At 34.8% G+C, this 18,092-nt stretch overlaps 1 protein-coding gene across 13 annotated transcripts in view; it reads left to right on the top strand.

The window, feature by feature from the left end:
* The window catches only part of LOC132192376 (calcium-dependent secretion activator), a 28,468-nt gene extending 15,069 nt beyond the window's left edge, over positions 1-13,399 (top strand). For 3 of the 13 annotated variants that reach the window (XM_059612304.1, XM_059612301.1, XM_059612298.1), the window contains 18 exons: positions 137-157; positions 225-413; positions 462-598; positions 1,003-1,190; positions 1,399-1,434; positions 2,722-2,887; positions 2,939-3,065; positions 3,129-3,155; positions 3,589-3,698; positions 4,057-4,071; positions 5,154-5,310; positions 6,091-6,373; positions 6,633-6,786; positions 7,755-7,913; positions 8,000-8,020; positions 8,112-8,228; positions 9,145-9,395; positions 10,266-13,399. In XM_059612304.1, coding sequence (XP_059468287.1) covers positions 137-157; positions 225-413; positions 462-598; positions 1,003-1,190; positions 1,399-1,434; positions 2,722-2,887; positions 2,939-3,065; positions 3,129-3,155; positions 3,589-3,698; positions 4,057-4,071; positions 5,154-5,310; positions 6,091-6,373; positions 6,633-6,786; positions 7,755-7,913; positions 8,000-8,020; positions 8,112-8,228; positions 9,145-9,395; positions 10,266-10,473 — 2,366 coding nt within the window. In that variant the 3' untranslated portion in view covers positions 10,474-13,399. Of the gene's footprint in view, positions 1-136; positions 158-224; positions 414-461; positions 599-1,002; positions 1,191-1,398; positions 1,435-2,721; positions 2,888-2,938; positions 3,066-3,128; positions 3,156-3,588; positions 3,699-4,056; positions 4,072-5,153; positions 5,311-6,090; positions 6,374-6,632; positions 6,787-7,754; positions 7,914-7,999; positions 8,021-8,111; positions 8,229-9,144; positions 9,396-9,476; positions 9,586-9,622; positions 9,647-10,265 lie in introns of those variants that run through there. The other 10 variants (XM_059612303.1, XM_059612305.1, XM_059612300.1 and 7 more) reach the window with 8 other exon arrangements.
* Positions 13,400-18,092: the final 4,693 nt, after the last annotated feature.

Genomic DNA, 18,092 nt, shown 5'->3' with positions numbered 1-18,092 from the left:
TAGTGCTCAGGTTTTTTAAGCTGAGGATAACAATATTAAAAAAACTGCTGTTTTAGTAATTTAAAAAGAAAAACAATTTACACGCCAAGTTAAATAATTTTTTCATTAATTTCTCATTTATTCTTGTTTTTTCCAGCCAATCTGATGGTCGGAATGGGTAAGTCCTGCAATTGATTTCAAGATTTCCACATCCACTAATTCCTTCTTCAACCAAATTTGTGTAGACCTTGTGGGCGGCCAGTACTTTTTCAATGCAGTCCGTGATGGCGACAGTGTTTTGTATGCTTGTGATGATGAAAATGAGTGCCACCTCTGGGTGATGGCCATGTACAGAGCCACCGGCCAGGCGCACAAACCCACCCCTCCCCTCAACCTTGCAGGGAAGAATTCGACAATCTCAAAAATTCAAGGAGGTCTGTTTTTTATTTTGCATTAGAGAAAACTAAATATTTTTTCTTCAGACACCGACAGAGCCAAAAAGCATGGCATGGAGGAGTACATTTCCGCCGACCCTTGCAAACATGACCACGCAGGAAGCTTCAAAACTCTGCAGACCTTAACCCTTGATTACCGCCTAAATGACCCTTATTGTTCCTTGGTAAGCTAAATTATATTAAAATTTGCAAACCAGAGCAATTAAAAGAGTAAAAACAGTATAAAAAAATTATATAATTTTGAATTTGAAAAAAAAAGTATTTTTGAATGTTTTATTTTTATACATTTAAATTTTAATTTCAAATGATATAATTGTACTTGATTAAGTTTTTCATTTAAATTTGCAAGTGAATAAACATTCATTGCTGAAATCACTATTGGTTGACCTATGTTAAAATGTTATGTTGATAAATCCAATTGAATATCCTCTGTACCATTGAATTGTTCATCGGTAAAAGAATTTTCAAAAAATTTGTTCCTTTTTACCAATTTTTTCCCCCCAAATTAATGCAATTTTATTATAACAATTTTAATTAATTTATTTACAAATCTTTTCATATACCTCAGGGTTGGTTCAGCCCTGGCCAGATTTTCTGTCTGGACGAATACTGCGCGCGATACGGCGTCAGGGGCTGTTTCCGCCACCTGTGCTACTTGAGCGACCTGCTGGACCGCGCCGAAAAGGGCGTCATGATCGACCCAACCCTGATGCACTACAGCTTCGCCTTTTGCGCTAGCCACGTGCACGGCAACAGGTGAGAGATCAAGTCCATTTTTTTTCTTCTCCCTGGCCTTCGAACTTTCCGCTCTCCGGCGAAAAGGTCTCACGCTCTCCTTTTTTCTCTGATCTCTGACCAGAGCGAGCACCAGAAAAGGCTTCTCGCTCTAATGTCCGCCTGCTGACGCTCTTTCTCTCTGTTTTTAATACACCAATTTCTCCTCTATTTTCTAATGTCATGACAGCGCCGAACTGGTCGAGGACAGTACGGCCGTGGGCAGGTAACAACACTACAGCTTAGCTCCGGGACGGGCCCTTTTTTATTATCAATTCATTGTTGTTTGGTACTTTTTATATAAAATTATATTTGATATTTTCATATATAAATCTCAATGAATTTTTGGTGTGTAAATATTTGAAAAGTATATTATACACGTTGGTTTTATTTTAGATCGGGCGTGGAAAAGAGATAATCGATTTGAGCACAATACTTACTGTACACTACTTATAAAACACATAAAATTTTAAATTATTGTAACCAGAATAGTTACCACAATAATTAAATGAACACTTTAAAATATGTTCTTTAGAAAACAGTTTTTAATGAATAGTTAAAGAAGGGATAATTATAATTTAATGGAAATGACGACTTTGAAGCTATTTTCTCTTTGACCCTCCAAGTTCATTTTTCATTTCTCATGTCAAATTATGAAAAAGATAACGAAATGAAAAAAAAAGCATAAATTTTGCTTTTATTTTTTGCCTCATATTTGCATGCAATCTAGATTTTGTCTCTAGAAACTGAATTTAATTTTGTTTTTGAAACATTTTTTTTTTTTTGCTTCAAATCAAATTTCTACAATGATTTTATAATTCCATAAATTCCTTCTTTGACTATGGTAGACAATTTTCACAAATTCACACTTGAAGTAAATTCACACAAACATAGTTACAAAAACAAATTTATATCTCTTTTCCTCCTCCTCAGTGAGTGATCTGCTAGTTTTGACATTTTGGAGTTTTGGCTTCTTAGTCGCTGATTTTTACTACGGGCCCGTCTCTTCGCTCACATTATAGCACTGCACTGGACCTGCATGCCGTGTTGCCAGGGCACTCTTTGGTTCTAAAATATATTTCGCTTCGATTGTTTTCGCCTAAATAATCTATGTGCTTATAATAATATATCATAATTTTTATCAAATATTTCGTCTTAATTAAAAAAATTTCTATCTAAATAAAAAGTTTCACTTTCTTCTATATAAATCTTTTCATCTTTCGATCTACATGTGCTTAAAAAAATCAATAAATCACTAATATAATCTGCCAAAATGCCCTGTCGTGTGTGTGTGTTTGTGTTTTATCAAGATTTTTTTTAATTAGTCTGCATGACCCTCTTGTAGAAAAGTTTGTGTGCGTTTGTGTTCGTCGTTGTCGTCGCCACGTGCACCTCACACGAACACTCGAACACACTCTTCAAAGATTTTCTGTAAAGCGGCCGCTTCGATATCTCATCCGAGAGTGAAATCCCGCAAATCGGAGACTTTTTTAAAGGAATAAATTTTCCTTAGGCCGGACGGAGTTGGAACGGTGACGCACGACGAGAAAGAGAAATTCCAAGATGTCAAGGAGAGACTGCGGGTGCTGCTCGAGCACCAAATCACCAACTTCCGGTTCTGCTTTCCCTTCGGCAGACCCGAAGGCGCCCTCAAAGCCACCCTGTCATTGCTCGAAAGGGTCAGAATTCTTATGAAAAAATTATTTTTATTGTTTAATTGGTGATTTTAGGTCTTGATGAAGGATATAGTGACCCCAGTGCCGCCTGAAGAAGTGAGAGGGATGATCAAGAAAAGTCTGGAAACCGCCGCTCTAGTGAATTACGAGCGCCTTTCGAAGGAAGCCAAAATCGATGGTGGTAAATTATTGACAATTATTAATTGGTGATATCTTAAAATTATTTATGATTATTTCTTTACAGGAAACCCTGAGCAGATTGCTTTGAATGGTGAGATATTTTTAAATATTTAGTTTTTTTTTAATAAAGGCAAAAAATTTAATTGAATTTTTAAGCAGCAGTAGATTTTCAGATTTTCAAATACTTAAATTTAGATTTCCTGAAGTTTTAAAAAAAAATAAAGTCAGGACTGGGCTGGAATTTTTCATTATATTAAATAAGTTTCTGCTTGCGTGCATTACAAAATTTGGCTAGCTTAAAGTCAGATTTTCAGAAAATAATGTCCAAAAAGATCAATATATTTTTTATTTAATTTAAAGAGTTTGCTTTTCATTTAAATATTGACTACACAATACTAATATTGGGTGTTCAGCAAGTTGCATAAAACTTATTTTCTTACAATAAGAACCTTCAAATTTTCCACTTGCTTTGCAACTTGTGAAATTTTAGAATTCTATATAATTGTTTTTGATTCCAATTGCAGACGATGGAACTGAAGTTGCGATTCCTCCTAGCAAACGACTCGAGGATTTGATCCACCTAGCCGAGCTGTGTGTGGACCTCCTTCAGCAAAACGAGGAGCACTACGCCGAGGTGAGTACTTGAGTGGCTCCGCATGCGTGTCCTCCTGTGTCGCATGACATGTCGAGCCTCAACACGTAATCGTGTAAAAAGAACTAACTGTGAACTTCTTTTTATATTATACATATATTATACCATTTGTCAAAAGTCTCTTACTCGTTTTGTGTAAATGTTCATCGATTATTATCATATGTGACTATTTTTTTTCGTCATTCTCTTTTACTTAAAATTTTTTCTCTGCCGATATAATTGGCGTTTGCTAAACGCGCTAAAAGAGTCAATCTGATTGATTGATTGATCAGAGCACTGAAGTGAACCGACAAAAATTCTAAAACCTTCTTTCTCTCTTTCTCCTTCTCTCTCCCCAAAGTTCGGACAGGACAAAGTGAGTATCGATGTTTCTCATCCTATTCTCCGCTTGCGCAAACAATGCATCACAATGGCCGTCACACATTTTATTAGTAGATTAAGGAATACGATTTTCTTTTATCATATAATTAGTACAAAAGCATCTGCAAATTGATCCACATTGCTTTTAGCTCAGCAAGTAGATTTTTCTGATTGATAATTTTGAAGTTATAAATTGCGATTATTGTATTGAAAAATATTTGGTAAAACTTTCAGTTCTTAAAAGATCCCCATTTAACAATTTTTTAATTCTGAATGTGAAAGTCCTTCAGCTTTCGTGAATAACATAAAAAAATTGCGATCAAAACATGTTAAATCAGGGTCTTTTCCCGACAAAAGCCTCAATACAATGTGCTTTTTAACCAAATTTTTTGATCGTATTTCAAATTTTGCCCACTTTCAGAATTCAAATTATAATATCATAATAAAAATGCTGCTGTATAATCCTTGAATTGAAGTTAAAATTAAAATCATCAAAGTAAGATTTTGGTTCAAATTGTCAGTTTTTGACGAAAATGTACGGAAAAAAAACAGTTAAAATTTTACCAGTTCAAAGTAAATAAAAATTTAGTGGTACATTTGAAGTAAAAAACTATATCCCTTGTAAATAAACCCTCTTTGTAGAACCTACAGATTTTTTTAAACAACCTTTATTTTCAACCTCCATATTTACTTTCCAACACAAAACATCAGCTTTAAATTATTTTCAAAAAATTACCAAATCACAAATACCTCTGGTAATTTTTTCAAATATTAAATTGGACCACGCACAATTAACACACCCCCGTGTCCAAGGTGCTTTTTTGCGCAAAGCGGTCGTTTCTTCTATTTGCCGCCTTGCATGCAGTCGATGATGATTTTCTTTTTGAATTTTTCCTCGGAGCGGGGGTTGCTTCTCCTCGAGAGAAGCGGCCCCCGCGCTCGCTGAGTGTAGTGTGCACGCGGTGTAGTGTGGTCCCCGCGGATCCCCGTATTCTGAGCCCCCTAGGCGGCCTAGCGGTGCATGCGTCCGTGCGCCCCAGGTGGCCGCCCTTCAATTTTCTCACTGCCACTCCGCAGGCGTTCGCGTGGTTCAGCGACCTGCTGGTGGAGCACGCCGAGATCTTCTGGTCGCTGTTCGCCGTGGACATGGACCAGGTGCTGGCCGAGCAGCCGCCCGACACCTGGGACTCGTTCCCGCTCTTCCAGATCCTCAACGACTACCTTCGCATGGATGGTGAGTAAAATTTGAAGCACTCCAAAAGCTAAATAATAATAGCTAAAAAAATATTTCATTTTCTAATCAAACGTTATATTTATTTATTTAATAACTATTGCAACATTGAAAATGGTGGAAAATGGCGCCAGGAGTGTAATTTTCGTCAATATTTCGCCCATGATGTATCATTTTACATTATGTATCTTTCAACTTCCTGCAACGAGTTGAAAATTCAAAATTTAATAGTATACAGCATGCAGGAAACATTATGCCTTTGTTACAAAAATTCTAAATATTTGTTTATTTTTTTTGCAAAGAAATTAATTTTTGGTTAAATACAATCGTCAAAGAATTTTTAAAATTATGCTTTGCGGAACAGTAGATCCCTTATTTATCATTCACGCACATTCATTAAAATATAAATAAAAAAAATTCCTAAAATTTGACCTGGGTTTGTTATTTGAGCTATTTTATTTCCATTTATGTAATTATTGCCATGAATAATCCCACCTTAATCATGAATTTAGAAAAGCGTCTAATATACTTTATATCAAAGTGGTTTAATTAAGTTTTGGTGTGAAATGCAGACGAGGAATAGTTACTAATTTTATTTTGACATAATTTATAAATTGGGAATTATTAAACACCAATAGAAATACTTCCAGTAAATTTTTTTATTTAATTCAGTTGAAAGTTATTTTTCTATCCTTCATTACAAAAAATAAAACACTCATTAAAATTTGTTTCATATCAACTTCACTGAAATTTGAGCATTAAATTTGGTCCACTTAATTTTAGACAATCTGAAGAACGGCCGCTTCCACTCGCACCTGAGAGAAACGTTCGCGCCGCTGGTGGTGCGTTACGTGGACCTGATGGAGTCGTCGATCGCCCAGTCGATCCACAAGGGTTTCGAGAAGGAGCGGAACGGCTGCGCCACCTCGGAGGACCTGTTCTGGAAGCTGGACGCACTGCAGTCGTTCATCCGGGACCTGCACTGGCCGGACGCTGAGTTCCGCCAGCACCTGGAGCAGCGACTCAAACTCATGGCCTGTGATATGATCGACTCGTGCATTCAAAGGCGAGTCTCTTTTTCAACAATTCCAAATTTTATAAAAAAAAATTTAAACCAAATTCAAGTTTTTAGGGTCTAGTAGGTGGGCCGAAGGTAAATGATTTCAAAAACGCTAAAGCAGACCCTGACGTAGATTACTTATTAAATCCATCTATCAGCTTCCCCAGTATATATGAAAAGGCAGTAGATTTTGAAGCTTCTTTAAAAATGAAAGACGAAAAAACTGTCTTGACGAGTGGTTTTGAAACGAGTATTATTTCCGCAGGACTGAGTCGTCCTTCCAGTCGTGGCTCAAGAAGGGTTTCACCCTCAACTCGACCGACTACATCGTGGCGTCAGAGATGTGCGGAATGATCAACGTCATCCTCGACGCCAAGAATCAGTCTTTCAAGTTGTGTGCCGTGGACGGTGTCGACGTGGTGAGTTAATTGTCAATTTTACATAGCTCAGAATTGTGTTTATTTTTTTGATAAAACTGTGTACGCAAGAGTGCAGTTTCAGGGTTTATAAAAATTTAAAAAATGATTTTTTTCATTTAATTTAACTTACTACTTAATAATTTTAAGCGTTTAAAGCCTAAAAAATATTTGTTTCATTACAAATCGAGATTAACTTCCCAGCTACGAATTCAATCTACAAAATCATGTTTTGGCCTCTTATAAAACGACAGTAACGTAATTGTTAGAAGAAATAATATTTCTTCTAAATATTATTTTAAGCAAATTCCAATTTTAAATTTAAATTTTCTATTTCAAGAGCAGCTAAAATCTTAATTCATTGCGGGAAAACACATGACAATTTTCTTAAGAAAGTAGAAAATCATCGCTCTTTTCATTAAATTCCTACACTGGATTGAAATTTTTAATCCAGTTATAAGACTGCATTTCACACATAATCAATATCAATTATCAAAACTCATACACATAATACACTTAATTAAATGTATAAATTCACATCTATGCAACCTGCCTTACTTTGGTGCACACCAAGTGGCCTAGCTAGCTCCATTTTTTTTAGATATCACTTAAAGAACTGGCTATTTGAACTTAAGAAAGAGCAAAACGTCACTTTTTAAATTAAAATATAGATAGCCCATAAACACAACACAAAAATATAAAGTAGGTAATGATACCTTCTTTGAAACATCACAATCAGATTAGAACTCAATAATATTTTTAATTATTTCGGTAAGAATTCATACCTTTGATCTGCCAATTGAGAATAATGATTGTTTAATTTTTATTAAACATTTAAATTTCTTTCTATATTTAATTTCCAATTTTCCAATTTTAGTTCAATCTTCTTTTCAATCAATCTTTGCAATTTAACTATGAAAACTGTAGTATAACATTTATATTATATAATTTTGGCATTTTAATTTTTGCAGCACCAGTACCACACGAAAATCGACGACCTGATCGAGCGCACCTCTTTAGCAATGACGCAGGGCCTGATCAACAAGCTGGTGTCTGTTCTGGAGAACACGCTGTCGAAGCTGTCTCGCTACGACGAGGGCAGCCTGATCGGCTCGATCCTAAGCTTCACCGTGAGTTCATTAAAACTCTGCCTCTCTCGCTTACTCTTTTTACCTTTCTCTCCTCGCTCTGCATGCCTTTCTCTATCAAACAATAGCAAAAGGTCAACCTGTCCGTGGTAAGTTTTTCTCATCTTCTCTCTCCCGCTCTGCCGAGAGACTCGGTGCTTGGGCGCCTATCACTCATGCCACCCCTTTGCCCCTCTGCAGAACGTGTCCGGCTCTGGCAAGGAGATGGGACAGGCGTACGTCAGCTTCGAGCGCAACAACGTTGACCAGATCCGCAGCAAGGTCAACGACGAACTCTGGATTCTTAACTACTTTGAGGTAAGCAAAATCTAGTCACAAATAATCTATAATAAATATTATTTTAATTATAAATTATCATTAAAAATTTATATTATTGTCTTTTTTCATGCAATAGTGTTTCTTATCTTAATCTATAAAAAAGTATTTAACGAATTTTAAATGAAACTGCAAACCGAAAAAGTGTTCGTTCAACATAATTATATCATTATATTATGATGACTGTAAAATTAGTAGCTCTTTTTAATAAAAATTTAAATTGCCTTATCTTTTTCTGCAAACAACAGAAGAAAAAGAAAAATTTTCTTTAATACACAAAAAATGTGTGTAAAATGTAAAACAAAATATTACATGAATAATATTATATTAAATTTATTATTATTCATAATTTTATAAATTAAAAAACTAATACAAAATAAAGAGAATCACTGCGGTTTATTTAATTTAATACCTTTAAAGTATTTAACTAACAGTTTAATATGATAAAATATTTTCTGACAGGTCATTGAATTTAAAACAATTTGATACCAAGATTAAATTACAAATCTGACTGGACAAATTGATAAAATTTCAACAGTTTATCAGTAATCTGAACTTCATTCTTTCCCAATTAAATTTAGTTGTAAATTTTTGTTTAAATCACCGATCCTCTCATTGTGTTGCTTGTCTTCAGTTTCAAAAGAAATTTTTAATTTATGACAGAAGAAAATGTATTTTTCCAAGCAAATGACAGAAAAAAGAGAAAATTATAAATTAAATAAAATGTAACAAAGTTTTCGATTGAAATTACTCATATCCCTGCGAGTTCCTTCTAACAATAAGTATTTAAAATAGTGATTAATAATAAAACAATTTGTATCTCTTTTAACTTCACCACATCCCATGAGGATAATTTGAAAAACCACTCATCGCGGTCACTTTCACTCTTTGTTTTCAGCTGTGGTACACCGCGCAAATCCAGTTGCTGTGCAACTGGCTGGGTGAGCGTCTGGACCACAGTTTGCACCCCTACCAGTGCACGTGCCTCTCCCAGATCGTCAAGAAGCTGTACTCGGACTTTGAGCTGCAGGGCGTCATCGAGGACAAGCTCAACTCAAAGACCTACCAGACGGTGTCGCAGCGAATGCAGACCGAGGAGGCCACCTGCGCGCTCACCTCCGGTTCCTCGAGGGACTACGACGGAGCCGAGTAAGTTGAATGAAAAAATGAACTCAGTCAGTAAATATAATCGTTATGCACATCTTTCAAACTAATTGTCAACTTCTTTAGAACTTTGTTCAGCAAGTGGATTAAAATTAACTGCTTGATGACCTTTTGCATGCAAAAATGCAAACGAGACAAGCCAATCAATGTATTATTTTGAATTTTTTTTTATTTTTTTTTATTGATTCATTGATTTTAATTCAAATTTACAGCAAAAGTGAAAAGGTTTGATTTATTTTTAACAAAGTATGAAAAAGTCTTTTTCAATAATATTAATTACGCTTTCATTTTTGTATTTTACTTTTGAAATTATTTTATAAATATCTATAAATTATTAAAATATAATAAATGCTTAAATTAATTTAAATAATTATTTTTCTTTTTTAATTACTCATCCTCAAACCTGAAAAGTATGAGGTTTTTGTTAAATGAACTTTTTGAACGAAAAACTTTTAATTTGGTTTGGCCCACGATCATCCATGAGTTTAATTATTATTATAAAATAACTCATGTTAACAAATGTTGATGTTTGTTACTAATTTTCATATTATTAAAAATTAAAACATTAAAAGTCATAACTGTAGATCAGTTAATTTCATGTCATAGGTGGGTTCCCTATTAATTAGCTTCTAGTTCTAGAAACTCCGAGTTACTGGAAGAAGAGATGAAAATTTGTTTTTACCTATTTTCTAATTTTCCCTTTTTTTTGCATGATTGTGCATGATTTAAATTTTTTTTAAAAATTTTCTTTAAAAAGTGGAGGTTCATGTTGCAAACGAAAGTAGTTCTAGATTTTTATGAAACTATTTTGATCTTCTTTGCTAACTTGTCGATGGTTGTTTGTTGCACAACAAGGGGCTACCCCGAGACCGGCATCGACGATGACGGGGAGCGCGGCAAGCCCAAGGTGACGATCCGCGAGACGCTGGGCGGCGAGGACGGCAACGTGGTGGCCAAGGTGCAGAACCTGACCACCAACGTGGTTGGGAAAATGGGCGGTATGCTGGGCAAGGGCCTCGGCGGCATGGCCGGCAAGTTCGGAGGGCCCAGCAGTTGGTTTTAGTGCCTGCCTTGTACAGTTATTACACAGTATAAAATTTGTTACACGGCCTTCGAGCAACACCAACGGTTGGCCCTTGTTCTGTAAATACGCGATCCACTGATTGATTGATTATTGATTGCATATATATTATATATAACAACTGCATTATTATTATATTCGCTGCGAAAAAAAATGATAAGATGCGTTGTTTGGTCGGGTGATTGACGATGAAAAATAGAGAAAATGAGCAGCGGTGATTTTTCCATAAAAAAATTAAAAATCGCCACGAAAATTTCTCTTTCTCTCTCCATCTCGGAAAAGTTTAAAAACATCTCTTTCTATCCTTCTCAACAACACACAGACATATAAACTCATGTATATGAAATCGTACCGGTGCGCCGCCCTCGACTCGTCCTCGGCGAAATCCAAATTCTCTCTCTCTGCTCTCACTCACTCCAGCTCAACATTTCATTGTTTGCCGTAAAATATATTTCATTGTTGTCGCCGTTTCTTTGTTCCTCAAGGCTGTTAATGAGCGGATCGGTGCTTGGACTAGAACTGTGACTAACTTAAACAAAGACGAGAAAACCACACTTGACCAAGTTAAAAATTTAAAGGTCCTCTTCGGTTATGGTTTGAAAATTATTGAATAGTAGAATCAAAATGGAACATTTTACAAATCGTGATAAGAACAAAAATTGCAACGACATTTTGCAAATTTAACGCAGAAAATTTCTTTATCTCCGCCAAATTAAAACCTCATTCAAGAGTCTCCGAATGGCTCCAATTTGAGTCAAAATTTTCAAAGAAATTAAACTTGAATAGATCAATTGGCTATTTTAAATTATAGCTGCTTTTTTTGTGTGTGAATTTTCTGCGTTTTTCTATCAGATTCAGTAAACAAAAAAATCTAAACGGAGGAATCGTTAAATGTCCCGATTTGATATCAGGGCTTTCAGAAGTTTTCAGAAATCTAGTCTAATATTTTGTAGTCGCAAATCAATTTTACTTGGTAAGAGTTTTCTCACAAGGGGGATGCAATCAAAATTAGAGTTTCAAAAAGAGTTACAAGCTGATTAGTGACTCTATCTTTTGCCCTCTGCCTGTGACCAAAAATGATCTTTGGGAGCTCCGAGGGGGGTGGATTTGGTTAAAAAATAATCCACCTCCGCACGCGAGCGCGTGGGTGTTTTTTAGCTCGAGTATAAAATATAAATTTATATTACGCTGTTAAATCTTCGTAGCTTCCATGCTTGGCAGAGAATATTTTGTACTGATAGGTGTCATTTTTAAGAACCCGTGTACGTTTCATATCAAAAGTGTTTTTGAAAGAGGACAAATTTGAGAACTAGTATGATATAAATATTATAATATATCCGCCCTTTGAATTTTTCTATCGTATATATTGAGAGTACACATTATACACTCTACGTGAGACTGCATTTGACGAGGTTTGAGAAAAAAATACGTTTTGTGTCAAAAAGGGCGAAACAACCCCCGCACTATTCAAAAAAATTTGATCGCTCAAATTCGAGCTGGAGCGCGCGCGTGTCTGTCTCTCGCTATTATACTGTTAGGTGTGTTGGATTGTGTCTAGTCATGTTTTAGCGTCCATCTCACCAACAGCACCCTGGCGCCAGGGGACGGGTCGACACGGTCCCGGAAAAGAGCCGAGGGTATAATAAAAAAAAATAAACCGCAGCACCGGCAACTTCTATATAAATACAAAAATTGTACATAAGCTCGTTTCTCTCTGTCTGTCTATAAATTCTTGCAAAACACTCTCAAACACGTAAAAACAAAAATTACGAGGTCGTTATTTAAACAGAAAAACGCTAAGAGTACGCTGTACCATATTGTTAGTCCACATATATCTCTCTCTCTATTTCTCATGGATCTCTAGCTAACAATAAAAGTAAAATGAATCAAGGAAACCGCACCTATATTCACCAGGAATTTATTTCATTCTGTATTTTAAAGGTTAAAGGTCCTCTTCAGGAATGATTTACTTCTATTGTTCAGAAAGAAAGAAAATTTTAAAATTTGAAATAGAAAAACGAATCGCAAAGATACAAACAGCACGTGGATTTTTCGCAAATTCAGAGATGAACCTCATCACGTTGGCTGAAGGAGGTAAACTGAAGCTTGACTGATGTAAGCGGCGCCTACATGTTTTGGCAACGTTTTGACCTAAAGCGAAAAGCATACCGGCCAAAGAAAAAAAATGTCATCAGAGCCTCTGACAAATGAAAGCAATAAGTCAATGGGATGAGATCAGCTGGTTTCTTTGCAATTATATACAACGTCGAGATTTTTTTTTTTTTTTTTGAGATTTTTTTTGCAATTCAGAATTCAATTTTAATTAAAACTTTTTTTATTTATAAATTTAAATCATCACTGGGAGGAATCCTTTAATTATTTATTTATTTTCTGATACTTTCCTGGCCGGTTTTCTCGATTCGCGCACTGAGACGCACGGCGTGCATTCAGCAGATGTATTCTCTGGTAGATCATCTCTATCTCTCTCTCACACACACACACTCACACTGGCCGCGCGTAATACGAGCTGTAATAGTAATTGGCCTCAATTGGCCTGGCAGACGAACTACCATTTGCACGTCAGACACAAAAGCCGATCGCGTGACTTAATTATGCGTCACCCGTCGTTCAGCCGAATGCCATATATTGACGACTCTTTTGAACAATTGGTTCGATTCACACACACACACACACCCCTTGTATGTAACAAGTGCGAGACGTACGATTCAAGAAGAAGCGCCAAAGAAATCATGTATATCTCGGCAAAGACAACCCTTTTTTGTGAGCAAAAAAATTAAACCAACAGCAAGTAAGAAGAGACACGAAGATGATCTTACGACGCTGTCTACGCGGCCGATTCCAATAACCACGTTTGAATAAGATTAAACAATTATACTTGACAGTAAAATCATCCAATGAGAAAAAACTGAATCAAAATTTGTTTTAATTAAAAAAAATCCTGGAAAAATAATGAAATTATTTAAAACCAGTATTCTTTTTTAATTCCAAAAGTAGGAAAAATGTCATAGCAACAATAAAAATGACGTAAAATTTGTTAAAATTCAAAACCGACAAAAGCGTTTGAACTAGAGTAAATAATTGTCATATTCTGTTATTAGGACTAACTCGCCTCAAGATTCAAATACATTTGGCAGAAAATGCATCTGATCCTCCAATAAACCTTAATTTAATGGTTTTTGAATATTTTGATCCACATTTCGGCGTCGGTCATCCAATTTTGATGGCTTTCAGAATTAAAAATAAAATGCTGGAGTTGATCTTTACTAATTTTAAATTCTTCAATTTATTTCAAATAAACAATAGATGAAAATTTGATAATAAAATAATAACAAATATCTGATTTCTGTTTTTATAATTGCAATTATTCTATTCTTTACTCAAGTTAAAAACAAATTGCGTCAAACAAATGATATATTTCTAATATAGATAACATTTTTACACCGAGGGAGAAAAACAGAGTGCCAAACAATAAGAAGCCCCGCTCTTCTGAGCCGTCTACTTGCACGCAGGCCCTTTCGTAAAAAACTCGAACGTTTAAAGAGTTCAAAGCCCAAGAGTGCAATCCAAACAATACAATAAAGTCACTATCAAGAGCGGCAGTTTGCGCCATGAATCATTCTCCGCTCGAAGATATAAAATTTCCCAACACCACCCAGTTCCTCTCCATACCACTCTTCCTTTATTTGTCACAAAAAATAAGATTAAAAAAAATATGTTTTTAGCTTTGAAGTGGTTTAGTTTATTAATATAATTTTTGTATTGTCTAAAAAAATTCTGAAAATCATAATTTTTAATAAAATTTGTAGCATGAAAAAAATAATCAGGTTAATTTGTAAAATGTGATTGCTTTTTAAAATTGTAAAAGTACGAGCAAAATCGTAAAAATGAAGTTCTTGAATTTTTTAAGCAAAATTTACTATAAATTCGTTTTGCTCGATTCTGAAATATCCAAGTCTTATATTTTTTTGCGTTTACACTAGGGATGAATTGTGGTAATGCGATTATTTGCTGCTATTCCCACGAGCAGTGCCGGCGATTTGCAAACAATTAAGCGCTCAGAGATCGCCGGCTTTTGTCGTTTGCTGAATTGTCCGTCCGGTGCTGACGTCACCGGTGCTCGCCGGAGACTCATCGCAGCTGCTATTGTGCGCCGTTGAATTGATGCTGCTTCATTTCAACACCACGTCATGGCTCACACGCACATTTTCTGCCTTACGTGCCAAGCGAATGCATAAAAAAAAAAATTGAGAACAAAATGGAAATACCAAGAATTTCCATGAGCAAAATTATTTCATCAATCAAATTTTAAATTGAATAAAAACTTTTTTCAATGCATTGAGTAATTTTTTGTAATAAGTGCCTTTTCAAATATTCATAAATTAATTCGAGACCTTTCCAACAAATTTCCATTGGTGTCTCGTCACAAAAAGAGAAGCCTCGGCACACAGTTGCTGTTAACCTGCAATTCTGAGGCCCTAAATATTGTAATTCGTGCGAGTCATGCCACCGAATTTATTCCAAACACATACGGCACCGTGTAAATTTGGCGACCTGCGGTTTCGTGTTTCTGCTTTTTTCTCGTCCAAGGGTATGTTTTTTAGGCCCAAATCGATACTACTGTGGTTTTGCTCTCGGAATTCACACATGCGAACGCGTATTCAGAGCATTCCATTTTTATGACACTCTTTTCCTGCAAGCACTTTTTGCGCGAAATTCGGGGAAAGAGAGGAGCCCTTGGTGAGACAAGCACTCAACCCAACCACTAGTCGTTGAACAATGTGATGGGCGTTGTGTTATTATGCAGTTCGTTGAATACACAATATATGCACTTTTGATCCCAGCGCATGACCATTAATCACATCACGGAAATTTAATTTCTGCGATTTTGTACTCTGACGATGGAAAAAAGATGAGGGAAACCACATGGATTATTGAGTATCTAAATATGGATATAAAAAAGGTGCAAAGATTTATAATATTGGAAAATTTAGCAGAGAAATTAAATTTAGGAACTAATTTATAATTATAATTAAAATATACTTAAATTTTTTTGTCAGTAAAGAACAATACAAAAAAAGCAGTTATTAGACCTTTTTTTTAAATTCTACACTAATTCTTCTTTTAGTTGCTAATTGTGTTTATTGATCTTTTAATATTGTTATAAGCCTTTTAAATTTTAATCTGGATCTACAAAATGTGGAGCAGCCTGAGCAAGTATGACATGTTTGGTTCCTTGCATTATCTATTTATAAAGGATGAGGGCTGCGCGTTATGCAAATCACGGAGCTTTCAACGTGTCCACCCTTTTTGGTCAAGGAATTTGTCTCTAGCCACTGACGTGTGTACACCGACCTTTGCCAACTACCGACCGTCTATCAAAAGCGATGAACGTGAATTTAAAAAGTTTTGTAAGCGTGTGCTATCAATTTCATACGTGCAACGAGCGCAGTAAACGCAAATCACCAAAAAAATTTAAATCAGATATTTTGTTTACAAAGAGGAGAAGCTTTTGATATAATAGCCTCTGCTATTTTTTTATTATTCTTTTGCATACATCCGCAATTTTTCGTTAATGACATTTCCGCAAATTTCTAATGAGACTTTCAATAAAATTAATTGAGACAACTTGACCTCAAAATATAAATATCAGTAAATATTTTTAACCACAACCACCAAGTATTTAATGTGCTCCCAAATTTTTATATGTGATTGAAATATTTTAAAAATAAATCCTAGTTCCTATTTGGGACTAATTTAATTAATTACACGGTCGTTTAGTAGAAAGAGAAATGCTTCCTACCGCAATTGCAATTTTCTCGACGGCAGAGAGTTTGTTACTGTAAATATTTGGCCTTCGAGAAAGGCGCAGCTGCTGAGATTGCATTTTACATACTAGATGCTACTATTTTCCCGTTGGCCGCCTTTTGACGATGCAGCGCTCACTGTTAATTCTATATGGCATCAATTTGCAGTGCAGCTGGAAATTGCGCACAGACCTGTCCACGTGACGAGTGACATTTTCTTCTGCCTATAATAAAAATTACACGTGCGTCTTTCTCGAAAACTTGTGGCATCTCCCAAGGGTTGTAACAGGAGAGCAAACCGCGACTTGATGATTGTGCTGGTTTTAATTAAAACAGACGCGCGGCGCAGTTTAATTCACACGCGGGTGAATCACGTAGCACCCGAGCTTGTAATTGATTTCAGCACGGCAGTTGCACCTAACTAATCGACTTAAATTCAGTATAAAACATTCTTCATTAGCATAGTTAATCTTTTGAAATCTCGTGAAAACGTGCGTATAGAGACAAAAATACATATTTAAATTAGTTATGCATGCTTTTTGTAACTTTTAAAAGATGCTTTTATGTTAAAACTCAAATATTGGAGGCTATCACTAGTAACGCAAAAATAGAGCTTATTACTGAATATTCTAGACTGAAAAGGAAAAGCATATTGCAGAAGAATCAGCGGAATAATGAATTTATGGTAGAACTTTTTGAGATTTATTGAGGTGATGCTTTTGGGTTTTAAGCAAAATCCTGCTTAATTTTCAGGAATAAAGTTATATTTTTGTGATGCATCCCCACATAATTTTGATTTTTTCCCTCGTATTTATTTGAAAATGGCAAAATAATTAAAGAATCTTATAATAAAACTTAACTGATGAATTCAACTGATCTTTGAAATTTGTAAATAATCCTATTTTGAAGGAAAAGAACTATAAATTAAAACAGCTTACACAGCATTATTGCTTTTAAGAATCCTGTTTTTACAGTCGCAACAATTTTTACAATTATTGCAAGCTTTGCTGTTCAGACTTTTGATTTGACTATGCCAATTAGGAATCGTAACAGAAAGAACGTGTTTTAGCTAAAAAAACGTATTTCCTTCAAAAAGAGTATTGTTGTTTTTACTATGCAAACAACATCTTTATTAAATGACAATAATAAATTAGTTTTTTTCAAAACTTACTAACTTCAAAAATGACTTGCATACATAATGCTTGTTGAATAATCTCTAAGGTTTATGAATGTATCTTGGTAGCGCGTAATTAAAAGCTAAAAAGTATCTAAATTTCATTCTCCTTTTGATTATTGAAAAGATTTTGAAGATGATACTAAATGATATTCATATTCTATTATTAATATGGAAGATGCAAAGTATCCGCGCTGTACCAAGACAAATATAATAAACTAATTCAATTAATTTATTCTCACAGCAACAAGTAAAAAGCATTCATTTAATAGAATTCAAATTGAAAGAGACATGGATTAAGAGCAGATCAAATTTTATATTATTATGAATGTACAATTATTGAACTGATTTTTAAATAAATTTTAAATTTTCGAAGTCATCCTGGTAAAAAATAAAAACAAAATTTCTATTAAAGAAAATTTTTAAATATGAATGAAAAAAATCTTCTTATATTTGTTTTCTAAATTAATTTGCTGTATTATATTTTTATTGCTTTGGTTCATAAAATGAATGTGAATTGGTTAAAGAGGGGAATAGAAAAATACAATTATTACTATTATTATTTTATTTTAGCAAATTACAGAGTTATGGCATTGATGGCT

Source organism: Neocloeon triangulifer, unplaced genomic scaffold (assembly GCF_031216515.1).
Source record: "Neocloeon triangulifer isolate White Clay Creek 2 clone unplaced genomic scaffold, ASM3121651v1 ptg000003l, whole genome shotgun sequence".
NCBI lineage: Eukaryota > Metazoa > Arthropoda > Insecta > Ephemeroptera > Baetidae > Neocloeon > Neocloeon triangulifer.
This window is presented reverse-complemented; position numbering and strand designations above follow the sequence as displayed.